Source organism: Phyllobates terribilis, unplaced genomic scaffold, assembly GCF_046119375.1.
Source record: "Phyllobates terribilis strain yellow unplaced genomic scaffold, ASM4611937v1 Scaffold_1__5_contigs__length_1240528914, whole genome shotgun sequence".
Taxonomy (NCBI): domain Eukaryota; kingdom Metazoa; phylum Chordata; class Amphibia; order Anura; family Dendrobatidae; genus Phyllobates; species Phyllobates terribilis.
In genome coordinates, this window is record NW_027362761.1 from 16,918,233 (window position 1) to 16,936,033 (window position 17,801).

Below are 17,801 nucleotides of genomic sequence, written 5' to 3' on the forward strand. Positions count from 1 at the left end.
GGTTTCCGTCGAGGGAACGCTAAGAAATCCCGCCAAACTAATCAATTTCCATATTCCTCCCCTCCCCCTCATGTCACAGGGCCCTGTGACGTGTACTCTTCTCGGTCACATCCCGCGCATGCGCAAAGTGCCTCTAACACACGGCGAGCTTTTTTTTTTTTGCTACCGGCCCCATTTTTCCCTGTAGTGGTCTAGTGCCCAGGCGCCAGGGAGTCACTGTGACTTCAGCTCCAGTGACCTCCAGCGTGCGCAACAAGGTTTGCTCCCCACTTCCTCCAGGCATCCTGATAGGAACGTGTGTGTGTGTGTGTGTGTGTGTGTGTGTGTGTGTGTGTGTGTGTGTGTGTGTGTGTGTGTGTGTGTGTTTATTTTTGCTTTGTGCTTGATGGCAGCTGTTACTACCTTGTCAATGGCTCCCTGTGTGTACTCAGCCTCTGTTGGACATTCTCCTTTTACTTGTTTTTAATTTTCTCAGATTTATTCAGTTTTACTCTGGGTGCTATACTCCTGACATTTTTGTAGTTTTACTGTTCTCCTGATGTTAAAGTTAGCAGCACCAGGGGAGCTGTTTAAATTTACAGTCATACAGTTTGTTTTTTGAAAAAAAAAAAAAATACAAAAAAACCCCCCAAAAACAGTCACCGCACAATTGAAGGTAGTAAACTTCATAATATATTTGTAAACAGTGGTTAGGCATAGCGATTGCTTTGCTCTGGGAACTCCAGGACACTTAATCATGTGATCACTAGGGCAGGCTGATACTGCTATACAGTTTTGTATACACATTGTCCATGCAGTGCTATGTATACAGTGATCATGAAGGCAGAGATGGTAATAAACTGTGTCTGCTTTCTGCCAGAGGCTCATAGCTACTGCAGCTGCTCACTCTTCAAGGACATTCTTAAATATCCTGGCACCGATATATGCGGACAGCCTGGACATTTTAAACCAAGTGGTCCACTAGTTAGTTACCAAAAATACCACACCTACCTCCAGTGCCTCTTTGGTAATAGGATACTTCTCCAAGCTGGAGATCACTTCTAACACAGCCACCATGTTAAGTATCTGCAGAGAGAAATTCTGAAGTCAATTCATGGATTTTAGAAAACACAAAACAGTAGTTGATTGAAATACAATGCAAGTGATGTGGAAATTCAGTGTTGGAGAAATAGTCTAATCAATCATTGCTAGTACAGACTGCTATAAGACATAAAGAAGGCATTGTTTTTCATTCTTCTATGGTTAATTGCAGCTTTGATTTTTATGGCATATCAAGAATAGCCCTCGACCCTGTCCTAGCTAGTGCCACAGCCGCTTTTAATGAAGAAATGTCTGAGCATATGCAGCTCCCTCCATTCAGCAAGAGTATTCATGGTTTTTGAAACAACCATTAAAGTGTTTGTAAAGAGCCATGTGTGCCCCCAACTCTCCATTAATAGCACCCGTGAGATTGGAATCAACAAAACAAACGATTTAACCCCTGCCCAATATGTTTTGTTGAAAGTAGGTGAATGGCATACAAAAGGCAGATACTGCTCTAGTCCTGGCTCTTGGAACAAGGGTAGAAAAAATTAAAGTGCAAAAAAAACAATTGTGAAAAGGGATAAAAGTAACTTGGCACTGAAGTAATATATCCCATTTTGCAAGCAATCCAAAATAAGGTTTCGGTCATGAACTCTGACCTGCTTCAGATATACGAATTGCACACATGTGAAAGATGTGGCGCCAAGTCAAAAGGTGGTGCTGTTGCTATTAAGAAGCGCACCTTTCACAGTGGTCCTCTAAAGAGTTCCTTTCCCTATAAGAAGCTAAAATTACTATAGATCTGATGCCTTAATCAGTAATTACAGCCAGTTGGAAACCAAGATTCCAGCAGGCTATGTCAATTGCAAAATATAAGCAACATCTTCATTCTATGCTCAATTCATGAATGAAAAGAACATTTTACAATTAACAGGCATTTAGCAAGATTAGGAATTACCCGCTATTGATAGGGGATAAATTCCAGGTTGCTGGTGGTTTGACAGCTGGGACCCTACCAACCTGAGAACAGGCCTGTGATAATGTCAGAGGTTAATACAATGCATCTTCTGCACCACTCACTCTCAATGAGAGTGCAGGAAACAGCCGAGTGCAGCGCTCTGCTATCTCCAGCGGTCCCATTCATAAATCCAAAACAAGGTGTCCCCCAATGTCGAGTAAATGAACAAGCCTGATTTAACAAAGGGTTATTTTCAGATGACTCATTTCCTATAAGGCCTCATTCACATGTCCATATATGTGAAATAAATGGTTCCAGTGCCATCAGTGTTTTGTATCCGTGTCCCCATTACCACCATTATTGGGTCACCCATGTTTTTCATAAATGAATAAAAATGACTAAGTTCTCCTATACTTTGCAATGTTAAATATGTACAGCACACAGACTCCACACTGATGCCATCCATGTTTTTCATAAACCCACAGACTTGTATTGGCCCTGGTCATCCATGTTATCAGAAAAAACAGACATGTCTCCATGTGTTTCGCATGGACAGACGTTCTGTGAAAAAACACGGCCGTGTGAATAGCACCATAGATTATAGTAGGTACATGGATATATGAATGAGGCCCAATGCAGCATTCGGTGCGTTGATAGCTATACCGTCCACAATTCTGAAGATATCCATGTCTGTTCCAAGCAGAGCAGATAAGGAAATTCAGACCTTTGGACTTTCACTTGTGCAAGTTCTTTTTAGGACCTCTTGTAAGAATCATTTCCGTTCCTACACAATCCTGTGAACAAACACTGCCAATCTATTGACGACAATGGTACAAACTGAGAAATAGCACAACATGCAAGGAAAAAACCAAAACACGGGGTCCATGAAGGATTCCTCTAGGTTTTCTTTGGCAGGTCTAAACAGGTGCCCAGGTGTATAAGGCAATGTACACACGTTGCGGATGTGTTTTTTCTTTTTTAAAGACGTTTATGAAAATGTATGCATAGTTTAAGCTGCGTTTTACAGTACCAACAAAAGCTGTGAGAGTTCAGAAATCTCATGCACACACGTTGATCTTTTTTCCTGACTGAATTCTGAATTGGAAAATTGCTGCATTTTAGATAACTGCAGCATGTCACTTTTCAGCGTTTTTGCAGCATTTTTTTTCACCCATAGAAAGCAATGAGTACGTGCAAAAACGCAGCAAAAAACACAAAAACGCAAGTATCAGGTTTTGCTGCGTTTTTAGTGACAAAAAGCAGGTGCAGCAGTATGTGAAACACATTTATCTTTGTGATTTTCCCAAGTTTAAACCATAATGTCTAGGTCTTATCAATGAGAATGGCAGTTTACGATTAGTACAATTTAATTAGGATTAGTGCAGTTTAATTAAATTAGTGATGTGTGCAAAGTAAGCATTGGCCAAGGTGTGAAATTGAACAATACCTGATCAACTCAAGGGCTGACCAAAGTGTGAAAGTAAACCATGTCCTACAGACTGAAAGCTCTGCCAATGTCTTCAGTCAGGGGTGGGGAACCTCAGGCCCACAAGCCATTCACAGCACTTGATGATCTTTTATCCAGACCCCAGGAAGATTCCTGGGGACCTCAGTACTTGGGCTGCCAGCCTTTTAATTTCTTCTTGCTCTGTGAGCCGGCACACACAGTGTTCACTACTGAATGGTGGGGACGTGCAATGAAAGATTACGTCCTGACACCAGTGCCAGCGCCAGGATGGACTTTGTGGGCAGAGTTAGCACCGAAGGATGATTTAAATATCCAAATGGCCCTTGGCAGAAATAACGTTCCCCACCCCTGTCTTAGTTAAACTATTCCCGACCAATTTCTTCACAGCATTTTATTCTTTATAAGCACATCACCCAATTGCAAAAATGCTTAAAGGGGATGGCCACTACTCTACAAGTCCCTTTCATGCAAACAAACTGCCATATATACATACGCTCTTTACTAAATACTTTGCTGTCCCAAACTTTTCTGTAGTCCATGCTGCTCTTCAGGCCACAATCTTTGTCAGGGAATCCCCTGACTTCCTGTGATGTCACATCAAAATCTCCCCAAGTTCTGGAAACTGATGAGTGGGCATGGCTTCATTCAGCTAGAGCTCACACTGATCCTGTGCATGCTGCTGCAGACACCACTCCTCCTTGTATCAGTATTTATATAGCAGGCTGTGGGTGAGTGTGTATATATACAGTGGTGGCCAAAAGTATTGGCACCCCTGCAATTCTGTCAGATAATACTCAGTTTCTTCCTGAAATTGATTGCAATCACAAATTCTTTGGTATTATCTTCATTTAATTTGTCTTCAATGAAAAAACACAAAAAGAATTGTCCTAAAGCCAAATTGGATATAATTCCACACCAAACCTAAAAAAGGGAGTGGACAAAAGTATTGGCACTGTTTGAAAAATCATGTGATGCTTCTCTAATTCGTGTAATTAACAGCTCCTGTAACTTACCTGTGGCACCTAACAGGTGTTGGCAATAACTAAATCACACATGCAGCCAGTTAACATGGATTAAAGTTGACTCAACCTTTGTCCTGTGTCCTTGTGTGTACCACATTGAGCATGGAGAAAAGAAAGAAGACCAAAGAACTGTCTGAGGACTTGAGAAACCAAATTGTGAGGAAGCATGAGGAATCTCAAGGCTACAAGTCCATCTCCAAAGACCTGAATGTTCCTGTGTCTTCCGTGCGCAGTGTCATCAAGAAGTTTAAAGCCCATGGCACTGTGGCTAACCTCCCTAGATGTGGACGGAAAAGAAAAATTGACGAGAGATTTCAACGCAAGATTGTGCGGATGGTGGATAAAGAACCTCAACTAATATCCAAACAAGTTCAAGCTGCCCTGCAGTCCGAGGGTACAACAGTGTCAACCCGTACTATCCGTCGGCGTCTGAATGAAAAGGGACTGTATGGTAGGATACCCAGTAAGACCCCACGTCTTACCCAGAGACATAAAAAAGCCAGGCTGGAGTTTGCCAAAACTCACCTGAGAAAGCCTAAAACATTTTGGAAGAATGTTCTCTGGTCAGATGAGACAAAAGTAGAGCTTTTTGGGAAAAAGCATCAACATAGAGTGTACAGGAAAAAAAAAAAGAGGCATTCAAAGAAAAGAACACGGTCCCTACAGTCAAACATGACGGAGGTTCCCTGATGTTTTGGGGTTGCTTTGCTGCCTCTGGCACTGGACTGCTTGACCGTGTGCATGGAATTATGAAGTCTGAAGACTACCAACAAATTTTGCAGCATAATGTAGGGCCCAGTGTGAGAAAGCTGGGTCTCCCTCAGAGGTCATGGGTCTTCCAGCAGGACAATGACCCAAAACACACTTCCAAAAGCACTATAAAATGGTTTGAGAGAAAGCACTGGAGACTTCTAAGGTGGCCAGCAATGAGTCCAGACCTGAACTCCATAGAACACCTGTGGAGAGATCTCAAAATGGCAGTTTGGAGAAGGCACCCTTCAAATATCAGGGACCTGGAGCAGTTTGCCAAAGAAGAATGGTCTACAATTCCAGCAGAGCATTGTAAGAAACTCATTGATGGTTACCGGAAGCGGTTGTTCGCAGTTATTTTGGCTAAAGGTTGTGCAACCAAGTATTAGGCTGAGGGTGCCAATACATTTGTCTGGCCCATTTTTGGAGTTGTGTGTGAAATGATCAATGATTTGATTTTTGCTTCATTCTCTTTTGTGTTTTTTCCTTGCAAGCAAATTAAATGAAGATAATACCAAAGAATTAGTGATTGCAATCATTTTCAGGAAGAAACTGAGTATTATCTGACAGAATTGCAGGGGTGCCAATACTTTTGGCCACCACTGTATTACCCGTCCAGTCAGTGTGGGGGGTGTAGGGGATATTCTTTATTGCCACGACCGGTGTTCTGGTGCTGTGTGTATTACATCTATTCTCTGTAACAAGTGTCCAAGACAGAAGATCGTGTTGTGATGCTGTGTGTGAAGCTGGGGGAAGAGTTGGAGGGTTTCAGCAGAGTTACATGGGGTATGCTCACGGCTAACTTGCAGCCCAGCACAAGGAATGATGGGAAATGTAATCAGAATGGGGCAGAGGATTCTGAAGAGATGTGATGGCTAATAGCACAGCTGATGCCAGGGGACAGGAATTGAAGCACAGAGGCATAAGACTTGAAAATTGGAAGAAAATGTACATGGAAATCTATAGGGACATTATCCTTGAAGCGCACCTGTCAGCAGGATTGTGCTCAGTAAACTGCATACACTGTCAGGTGGGCGACAAGGATTAAAATGATACCTTGGTTGGTGAATTCCATCCTGTGGTTCACGTGTAATCTTAACTTTCAGTTTGGAGATAATGATATGCTCATGCTTCGGGGTGGCCTGTGGGGTGGGCTCAATCTGGTGCTCTGCTTCGAATTATATGCTCTTATGACAGCTCACTGATCGTTCACTGACCTGCATCCTATTTTACCTAGCCCCGCTGTCACGCACAGTGAAGGAAAGACAAAGTGCAACACTAAGGGATGAGGGGAAGGGAGCCCAGACACGAAAGACAGGGGGGTGAAGACCTCCTAGGCGGATCTGATATCACCCAGTCCGTCCCTACCATCCCTATATTGGTTGCTAGCCAATTGCCAAGCAGGAACCCAAAACCCTGTCTCTCCCTAGAGCTAGGGTCTGGCAAGGGAACAGGAAGGGTGGGAGGGGAGGGGGCTAGTCAGTCCCCACTAACACTAAAGACAGCAAGGTGAGACAGACACGAAGAAAGTAGCTTAGCTTGAATCGACTTCAGGGATTGCACACACGTCCTCTTAGTACCAGAGAGGAAGTAAGAACTGCACTTGCTCCAAGCCTTCACAAGGGGTCATGTGATTATCAACAGCGCCTCCCTATTGCAAAGTGAAGGTATTTATGCACACAGGCCAGGGTGTTAAATAGCAAGAGGTAGCCGCTGGGTCCTAGAGTGAAACAGAGCCAAGAAGGTGACTGTAATGTCAAACAGGGCTGTGGGAGTCGGTAAGCCAAACCTCCGATTCCACAATTTCCATGTCACCGACTCCTAATCCCCAGCCCTGATGCCAAACAAAGATCTCCTGCAACCAACTGCAGGGCAACTGTCTGACACACCAGTGACACCCGCACTACTAGATGCATTATGTAAAATAAAAGGTAGGTCACTGAAGGAACCGTGAGCTGTCATAAGAACATGTAGCTTGATATGTAAGCAGAGCACCAAATAGAGCCCACCCCACAGGCCGCCCCGGAGCCAGAGCATATCATTAGGTTTTTTTTGGTCGCCGCAACATTGCAATAAAATGCAACAGGCTATCAAAACATTGTACATACCCCAAAATAGCATCAATGAAAGCATCAGCTCGGTGCGCAAAAAATAAGAAACCAGCCTAAGATCTCGAAAAATTGGGAAGTTACAGGTATCTGAAAATTGCACTTTTGTCTCTTCTTCAAATTCTGGATTTTTTTTTTCCCACGAACAAAAGTTCATTTTAATCAATAGATCTTGGAATAATAATAACTTCCACAATTGGATGTGTTTAAAAACAATGTCCCTGTGCTGAGATAATCTTATAAATGTGCCCCTGTTGTGTGCTGTGTAATGGCTGTGTCTGACCGTGCAGGAACATGGCCTGATCATACCACATCTCCTGGGCAGGAGAGGACGCAAAAGAGAATATATAGATAGCACAGCAGGGGATCACAGCTGATTTTTTTATTAAGTAAATCACTTCCTAGCCAAGCTTTTAATTCACCGAAAGAATCAGCTGTGATCCCGAGCTGTAATGTCTGTATACTCTCTTCCTTCCTCCTCTGCCCAGGAGCTGTGGTATGATCAGACCATGTTCCTGCACGGTCAGACACAGCCATTACACAGTACACAGCAGGGGCAGCACATTTATAAGATTATCTCAGCACAGGAACATTTAAACACATCCAGTTGTGGAAATTATTATTCCAAGATGCATTGACTAAAATGAACTTTTTGTTTGTGGGAAAACCCTTTTAACCCCTTAAGGACTGAGCCACTTTGTAGGTTAATGACCAGGCCTCATTTTTTTTTTTTTTACATCTGACCAGTGTCACTTTATGAGGTAATTACTCTGGAACGCTTCAACGGATCCCCCTGATTCTGAGAATGTTCTTTCGTGATATTATACTTCATGATGGTGGTAAAATTTCTATATGACTTGCGTTAATTTGTGAAAACAAATTTGGTGACATTTTAGAAATTTTCAAAATTAGAATTGTTATGCCCTTAAATCAGAGAGCTATGTCATACAAAATAGTTAACAAACAACATCTACTTTACATCAGCATAATTTTGGAAACAAACTTTTTTTTTGTTAGTAAGTTATAAGGGTTAAAAGATAACCAGTGATTTCTTATTTTTCCAACATCCTAAAATCCACAAATCTGGAAATCCAGGAAGACCAAATATTTCACCCTTACTGAGCAAGTTTCTGGATGCGTAGAGGGTGTTCTTAAACCCCTGGTAAAGAATACACCCAGCTACATTCAGGACACAACGGACCTACTGAATAAACTAGCAGCAATAGATCCTCTACCAGAAGGAACCATCCGAGCACCATGGATGTGGAATCTTTGTATTCTAATATCCCACACCAGGATGGATTAAAGGCCTGCAAAATCTTCATGGAAAATACAGGAATTGATGCAGATTCCGTGGTGAAACTGACAAAATTCATCCTCACCCACAATTAATTTGAATTTGATAACATATCTACAGGAGACTGTTACAGCGATGGGAAGTAAAATGGCTCCACAGTACGCAAATCTTTTCATGGCCAAGCTTGAAAGTGACTTTTTGTCCCTATGTCCGAACGGCCTCTGGCCTACTATCGTTACATTATTATTATTTATTATAGCGCCATTAATTCCATGGCGCTTTACATGTTTAAAAGGGGTATACATAGCACAAACAAGTACAATAATTTGAACAATACAAGTCAGCGACTGGTACAGGAGGAGAGAGGACCCTGCCCGCGAGGGCTCAGTCTACAAGGGATGGGTGAAGATGCCATAGGTGAGGGAAGAGCTGGTTGTGCAGCGGTGGTTACTGCAGGTTGTAGGCTTATTGGATGAGGTAGGTCTTCAGGTTCCTTTTGAAGGTTTCCACGGTAGGCAAGAGTCTGATACAGTATGTTGGGGTAGAGAATTCCAGAGTGGGGGGGGGGGGGATGCACGGGAGAAATCTTGTATGTGATTGCGGGAAGTAGAGGTAAGAGGGGAGTAGAGAGGAGATCTTGTGAGGATCGGAGGTTGCAAGCAGGTATGTACCAGGAGACTAGGTCACAGATATATGGAGGAGACAGGTTGTGGATGGCTTTTTATGCCATGGTTAGGGTTTTGAACTGGAGTCCCTGGGCAATGGGGAGCCAGTGAAGGGATTGACAGAGCGGGGGGACAGGTGGATTATTCTGGCAGCAGAGTTTAGGATAGATTGCAGGGGGGTGAGAGTGTTAGAAGGGAGGCCACAGAGCAGGAGGTTGCAGTAGTTGAGGCGAGAGATGATGAGGGCATGTACTAGGGTTTTTGCAGATTCATGGTTGAGGAATGTGCGGAATCGGGAAATATTTTTGAGCTGGAGTCGGCAGAAAGTGGAAAGGGCTTGGATATGAGGTTTGAAGGAGAGATCAGAGTCCAGGGTTACACCGAGGCAGCGAGCTTGCGGGAGAGGGGAGAGTGGACAGCCATTGACTTTGATAGATAGGTCAGATGGGGGGGGGGGGGGGGGGGTTGGTGGGTTTGAGCAAGATGGTGGAAAGATGATGAATTCAGTTTTATCCATATTAAGTTTTAGGAATCTAGTAGAGAAGAAAGATTAAATAGACATTGTATGATTCTGGTTAATAAGGAGTTGATATCAGGTCCAGAGAGGTAGATCTGTGTGTCGTTAGCATAGAGGTGATTCTAAAAGCTGTGAAACTGAGCTGTCCCAGGCCGAAGGTGTAGATGGAGAAGAGCAGGGGTCCTAGAACTGAGCATTGGGGGACACCGACAGTTAGGGGGCAAGATGAGGAGGTGGTGTGAGTGGGAGACACTGAATGTCCTGTTTGTTAGGTATGCGGAGATGCAAGATAGGGCCAAGTCTGTGATGCCGAGAGATGAGAGAGTTTGTAGTAAGAGGGAATGACTATATTTTAATCATCTTGATGGAATCTGAGCAACAGCTGAAGATGTTCCATGAACACTTTAATCAATTTCATCCCACCATCAACCTAACACTCAACTACTCCTGTACTGAAATTAACTTTTTGGACACCATTATCAAGCTACAGGCCAATGAAATAGAGACATCCTTGTACCAGAAGCCAAATTAACCGTCCAACATAACTTAAATGGGACAGTTTCCATCCAAAACACAAAAAACTATTGTCTACAGCCAAGCCATCAGATATGTTCCAACCTTATGGATAGAGAAACACCTTGGTGGCCTCAAAGATCTTTTTGAATCAGGACTACCATCCAAGAACAATTGAGAACCAGATTACAAGAGCCACCAGAATATCAAGGAATCATCTCCTACATTACAAAACTAAACAAGAAAGCAACCGGGTGCCTCTAGTAGTTACCTACAATCCAAATCTGGAGGAACTAAGGAGAGCTGCATGGAAACTACAACCCTTACTACAAAAAGATGCCCGATTACAATCCATATTTACAGACCCCCCTACTTCTACGTTTCAGGCAGCCCCCAAATTTAAGAAGCATCATTGTCAGAAGCTCCCTGTCATCTCCACTAGTTACAAGTATGTTTCCCTACAACCAGAAAAATGTAAAACCTGTCCGTTTATATTGACCACAGACAAGATAAAGATCCCCAATTCACATCAGGACTACAAGATCCCAGTTACTTTCAGCTGTGTTTATTATATGCACCAAATGTCTATCTGGGGGTCTGTATGTAGGGGAGACAGGGCAAAAACGTAGGACAAGCATGAATCATCGCCACACAAAAGAAAAAAGAATAGATCTAGCTGTGGCCAAGCATGTTTCCCTGATCACAGACATGAAATTATTGTTATTAAAAAAGGTAACTTCAAATCTCCGAGAGACAGAAAAGTTTGGGAATATAAACTCATGGTGACCTTTGACACCTTCGGAGCAGGAATGAATGTGTGGCATGGATTTATGTCATTCTACATCAACTAAGGAATATGGTCCTCAGAACTGGGGAAAGGGGGCGGGGGACTACAGTGCAATAAAACTTTCACACTCCTCATCTATGAACTGCTAAAATATTTACAGCAGAACTGTTTATCTCCTATAGTAATTGCTCTGCTTTTTGTAACCTGTCTCATCTATTGCATTATTTCTGTGTCCTATTGTGTATAGATATGGGACTTCAGATTTTGTGTTATACTATGCCTGATGAAGAGGCCTGAGTAGTCTCGAAAGCTTGCAACTTATTACTTTTTAATGGCTAACTGAAAAGATGAAATCAACCACTGAAGACTCTCAAATATAAATATTTTTCTATCTACTTGCTAACAGGGTACAAAAATATATATTTTGCTTATTTTTCCAACAAAATTTACAAAAAAAAAAAGTTAAGGGACCACATCACATTTGAAGTGACTGAGGGATCTAGATGACAGAAAATAAAAAGTGACACCATTCTAAAGACTGCACCCCTCAAGGTGCTCAAAACCACATTCAAGAAGTTTATTAACCCTTCACATGCTTCACAGGAATTTTTGGAATGTGGAAGAAAAAAATGAACATTTAAACTTTTTTCACTAAAATGTTACTTTAGACCCAATTTTTTTTTTTTCGCAAGGGTAACAGGAAAAAAAGGACCCCAAAATGTGTTGTGCAATGCCTCCTGAGTAAGCTGATACCCCCCCCATATGTGAGGGAAAATCACTGTTTGGGCGCATGGCAGAGCTCGGAAGGGAAGGAGCGCCATTTGACTTTTTGAATGTAAAATTTGCTGGAACAAACAGGGAAACCCCCCACGTGACCCCATTTTGGAAACTAGACCCCTCAAGGACTTTATCAAGGGGTATAGTGAACATTTTGAACCCAGATATACGACACCGAATTTGATAACATTAGGTCATCATATTGAATAAGTTGTCATTAGTCTTGAGTACAAGTGCTCGCTACTTGAGTTTGCATCAGGTACTCTGGTATGCACCATGCTCGAGTCCCCGCCCCGCATGTTTCATGGTTGTTAGACAACCCAAAAAAAACATGCGGGGATCGCTCGTGCATGGCAGGCAATCCCCGCGAGGGTTTTTTGGCTGTAAACCATGTCATTTGAGCACCCGTGATACATGGTGCATACCTGAGCACCCAATGCAAACTCAAGTAGCGAGCACTTGCGCTCAACACTAGTTGATGCCATATCGTCATCATTTTTTTTTCTTTACCTTTAGGGATTTTTTTATTTTTTTTATTTTTTTTTAACCCCAGCACAACCCTAACGTTTATATTTTACGCCATTCCTCGTGTGGTATAATTTATTAGACAATTTATTCTTCGGGTAGGTGCAATTACAGCGATACCAGATTTATATCGGGTTTTTATGTTGGCCAGCAGTCACATACTAAAAGACGCTTTTTTATTTGCAAAGACTAGTTTTTGCAATAATATTTCCATATTTCGGCTGACAGTCACGTAAGGGCTTGTTTTTTTGCAGGACGAGTTACCGTTTTTCTTGGTACCATTATCGGGTAAATTACATTTTTTAATCGCTTTCTATTTCGATTTTTGGGAGGCAGAATAAAAAGAAAAAAAAAAAACAATTCAGGAATTTTATTCTTCGGGTCAGTACGTTTTCAGTGATACCATATTTTTTTTTTTTATGTTTTACCGCTTTTACACAAACTTTTCTAGAAAAAAAAAGTTTTTGTATCGCTTTATTCTGAGAGGTATAACTTATTTTTCGGGTGATTAAGTTGTATGGTGGCTTATTTTTTTGGGCACAAGATGATGTTTTCAGCGGTATCATTTTCATTTACATTCGTCTTTTTGATCGTGTTTTATTCCATTTTTTTTGCTTGGCCATAGGATAAAAAACGAAGCTTTATTTTTTTTTTTTACCATGTTCACTAAAGGGGTTAACTAGTGGGACAGTTTTATAGGTCAGGTTGTTCCGGACGCGGCGATACCAAATGTGTGTACTTTTATTGATTTTTTTTTTCATAATATTTATTGGTACAGTATAACTTTTTGGGGATTATTTTTCATATTTTTTTTTTTAAATATTTTTACATTTTTTTTTCCCCCAATTTCTTACACTGTCTTTTTACCTTTATACTTTGTCCCACTATGGGACTTTAATTTTTTGCAGGCGGATAGTTTCTAAAGCATAGGGATGAAGCAGCATCCTTATGCTATGCAGACTGTCAGCCCCTGCAGACACAAGTTAGATAGGTAGATCATGCTCAGTGCACGATCTACCCAACTTGCTGATGCCTGGTGACCTGGAAGTCGTCATGACGCGATTGGGACCCGGCATACACAACGCGGGACCCCGGATACAAGGAAAGAGGGGCACTCTTACCGCTGCTTGTCCTGGAAATGCTGCAATCAACTTAGATCGCAGCATTTTGGGGGTTAATGTGCCGGGAATGGTGCGGGACCGCTCCTGGCACATAGTACCGTCTGTCAGCTGTGAGGGCGCGATCACATTGTGCGTAATAGTACGTGCTTGGTCCGTTAGGCCCAGGGACAATGTCAGAAAGAGGTTAAAATACAATAGTAGTTTTAACAAACTTTACATAAAACAATAGTGCAGGTGAATAGAAGAAACTTGGTAACGTATCTTATAAGAAAAGTCAGCTTCCTTCCTCACTTGTCAGCCAACTTCTTACCCTCCCCATGAGGTTATAATCCACTCTGAAAAAAAACAGCTTAGCTACGCTTGCCAACTCACCGTGGCATCATGTGACAGAGCCCATTATACTCTATAGAGTAGAAGGGAGGAGTGAGGAGCAGGAAGAGTAAACAGGCAGAGGGAGAGACAAAGATCATACCAAGCTTTCTAACAAGTCTTTTACCTCACTTCATAGCTTGATTCAAATCCAGACAATTCAGTAGTGAAACACTATTTACTCAATGCCCCTGCTGCTTCTCTGTTTGCTAAAAATGGAATGAAGAGAAGAAATCCCTGTGTATGGGAGATCATAGGAAATTGTGTCCTCCCACAAGCTCAAAGTCAATTGCAAATTAACAGAGCATGCAGAGGGCAAAACATACACATACGTGACAGCTTACTCTGAAGTTACTTGAAAGTATAGTTAGCCTTTAATTTTCTATTTATTGCTTAAACAGCATTTTTGTTCATAGAATACCCCCTTTAAGTATAGAAGATCTTTTGAGCTGGGATTTTAATCACGCGACTCTACAGATTTATTAACAGTCGCAAGATGTGACTAGCAACTTGCACCTGACTTTCTCCATAGTCCAGAGCAAGCCAAGTATTCCGTACCCACGTTACATTGAAGCCTTTCATGACCATTAAGCACTGCAATGACCACCACGAAGACAATGCAAGTACCCCATGGAGTATGTTGTGCAGGCTTAGAGCATGTGTGACATTTACAAAACGGAACAATCAGGTTAGATTTATTAAAACCAGTAGAAAGCCTGTCTTTGTTGCTTACAGTAACCACAGTGCAGCTTTCATTTGATCTGAGTCATTTATATAAAAAAAATGAAAAAATAACTGATTGCTATGAGCAACAAAGACAGATTTGATAAATTGAGTCTGATGTACCAGAGAGAGGGTGCAACAAATAAAGCAACATTTTTGTGACTAAACTGACCACTCAAAGGATTTGGACACCTTAAAGAAGTTGTCCACTGCTTGGACAACTCCTTGTCATACCCCACGCTTGGCCCCGATAAAATATCATATACACACACTGTACATACAGACGTGTGTGTATGCACAGTGGGTATGGAAAGTATTCAGACCCCTTTAAATTTTTCACCGATTCATTGCAGCCATTTGGTAAACTCTAAACCCACTCTGTACCCCATCTTAACTGAAAAAAAACTAATTAGAAATTTTTGCAAATTTATTAAAGAAAAACTGAAATATCACATGGTCATAAGTATTCAGACCCTTTGCTCAGACACTCATATTTAAGTCACATGCTGTCCATTTCCTTGTGATCCTCCTTGAGATGCTTCTACTCCTTCATTGGAGTTCAGCTGTGTTTAATTAAATTGATAGGACTTGATATGGAAAGGCACACACCTGTCTATATAAGACCTCACAGCTCACAGTGCATGTCAGACCAAATGAGAATCATGAGCTCAGAGGATTGCCCAAGGAGCTCAGAGACAGAATTGTGGCAAGGCACAGATCTGGCCAAGGTTACAAAAGAATTTCTGCATCACTCAAGGTTCCTAAGAGCACAGTGGCCTCCATAATCCTTAAATGGAAGAAGTTTGGGAACACCAGAAATCTTCCAAGACCTGGCCGTCCAGCCAAACTGAGCAATCGTGGGAGAAGAGCCTTGGTGAGAGAGGTAAAATAGAACCCCAAGATCACTGTGGCTGAGCTCCAGAGATGCAGTAGGGAGATGGGAGAAAGTTCCACAAAGTCAACTATCACTGCAGCCCTCCACCAGTCAGGCCTTTATGACAGAGTGGCCCGACGGAAGCCTCTCCTCAGTGCAAGACATATGAAAGCCCACATAGAGTTTGCTCAAAAACACGAAGGACTCCCAGACTATGAGAAATAAGATTCTCTGGTCTGATGAGATGAAGATAGAACTTTTTGGTGATAATTCTAAGCGGTATGTGTGGAGAAAACCAGGCACTGCTCATCACCTGTCCAATACAATCCCAACAGTGAAACATGGTGGTGGCAGCTTCATGCTATGGGGGTGTTTTTCAGCTGCAGGGACAGGACGACTGGTTGCTATAGAAGGAAACATGAATGCGGCCAAGTACAGAGATATCCTGGATGAAAACCTCTCCCAGAGAGCTCTGGACCTCAGACTTGGCCAAGATTCACTTCCCAACAAGACAATGACCCGAAGCACACAGCTAAAACAAGAAAGGAGTGGCTTCAGAACAACTCTGTGACCATACTTGACTGGCCCAGCCAGAGCCCTGACCTAAACCCAATTGAGCATCTCTGGAGAGACCTGAAAAGGTCTGTCCACCAACATTCACCATCCAACCTGACGGAACTGGAGAGGATCTGCAAGGAAGAATGGCAGAGGATCCCCAAATTCAGGTGTGAAAAACTTGTTGCATCATTCCAAAGACGACTCATGGCTGTACTAGCTCAAAAGGGTGCTTCTACTCAATACTGAGACAAGGGTCTGAATACTTATGACCATGTGATATTTCAGTTTCTTTAATAAATTTGCAAAAATTTCTACATTTGTTTTTTTTTTTTCAGTCAAGATGGGGTACAGAGTGTACATTAATGGAAAAAAATGAACTTAAGAATTTACCAAATGGCTGCAATGAAACAAAGTGAAAAAATTAAAGGGGTCTGAATACTTTCCGTATCCACTGTGTGTGTGTGTGTGTGTGTGTGTGTGTGTGAATACACATTTTTACATCTTCTACCCACCCCCTGTGCTGGTGCCGTTCCCTTGGTGTCGGCACTCACCATCTCAGAGGCTCCCGTGTCACTCCTGTCGAATTGAACATGAAGTGGAAGTCAGATCAGCTGCAGCCCGGACTTCCTCTTCAAGTTCAATTTGTCCAGGGTCACGTGTCACAACAACCACACGAGAGCCCCTGGACCACGAGTGCTGACAACGTTGGAAAGGAGCCAGCACAGGAGGAGAGTATAGGCTTTTTTATTTTATTGGGGCCAAACATTTAGATCAAGAAAGGGTTGTCCAAGTAGTGGACAATCTTTTTAAGGGCAGTTTGGCACCAGATCTACAAAGCTAATTTAGACTCTGCACAAAGTTGAACTTTGGTTTGGTCATACATCAGCTTGGGCTCTGTTTTCATCTGCTCGTATCAGGTCCAGTGTGTGTGCGCGCGTGTGTATATGTACAGTACAGACCAAAAGTTTGGACACATCTCATTTAAAGATTTTTCTGTATTTTCATGACTATGAAAATTGTACATTCACACTGAAGGCTTCAAAACTATGAATTAACACGTGGAATTATATACTTAACAAAAAAGTGTGAAACAATTGAAAATATGTCTTATATTCTAGGTTCTTCAAAGTAGCCACCTTTTGCTTTGATGACTGCTTTGCATACTCTTGGCATTCTCTTGATGAGCTTCAAGAGGTAGTCACCGGAAATGGTCTTCCAACAATCTTGAAGGAGTTCCCAAAGATGCTTAGCACTTGTTGGCCCTTTTGCCTTTACTCTGCGCTCCAGCTCACCCCCAACCATCTCGATTGGGTTCAGGTCTGGTGACTGTGGAGGCCAGGTCATCTGGCGTAGCACCGCATCACTCTCCTTCTTGGTCAAATAGCCCTTACACAGCCTGGAGGTGTGTTTGGGGTCATTGTCCTGTTGAAAAATAAATGATGGTCCAACTAAACGCAAACCGGATGGAATTGCATGCCGCTATAAGATGCTGTGGTAGCCATGCTGGTTCAGTATGCCTTCAATTTTGAATAAATCCCCAACAGTGTCACCAGCAAAGCACCCCCACACCATCACACCTCCTCCTCCATGCTTCATGGTGGGAACCAGGCATGTAGAGTCCATCCGTTCACCTTTTCTGCGTCGCACAAAGACACAGTGGTTGGAACCAAAGATCTCAAATTTGGACTCATCAGACCAAAGCACAGATTTCCACTGGTCTAATGTCCATTCCTTGTGTTCTTTAGC

General features: G+C 42.4%; 1 protein-coding gene across 1 annotated transcript in view; it reads right to left on the bottom strand.

Annotated features, from left to right (window-relative positions):
• The window catches only part of MED26 (mediator complex subunit 26), a 68,919-nt gene that overhangs the window by 9,418 nt on the left and 41,700 nt on the right, over positions 1–17,801 (bottom strand). The window contains exon 2 of the mRNA XM_073655542.1: positions 991–1,065. Within this exon, the coding sequence (XP_073511643.1) occupies positions 991–1,065 (75 nt within the window). The remainder of the gene's footprint in view (positions 1–990; positions 1,066–17,801) is intronic.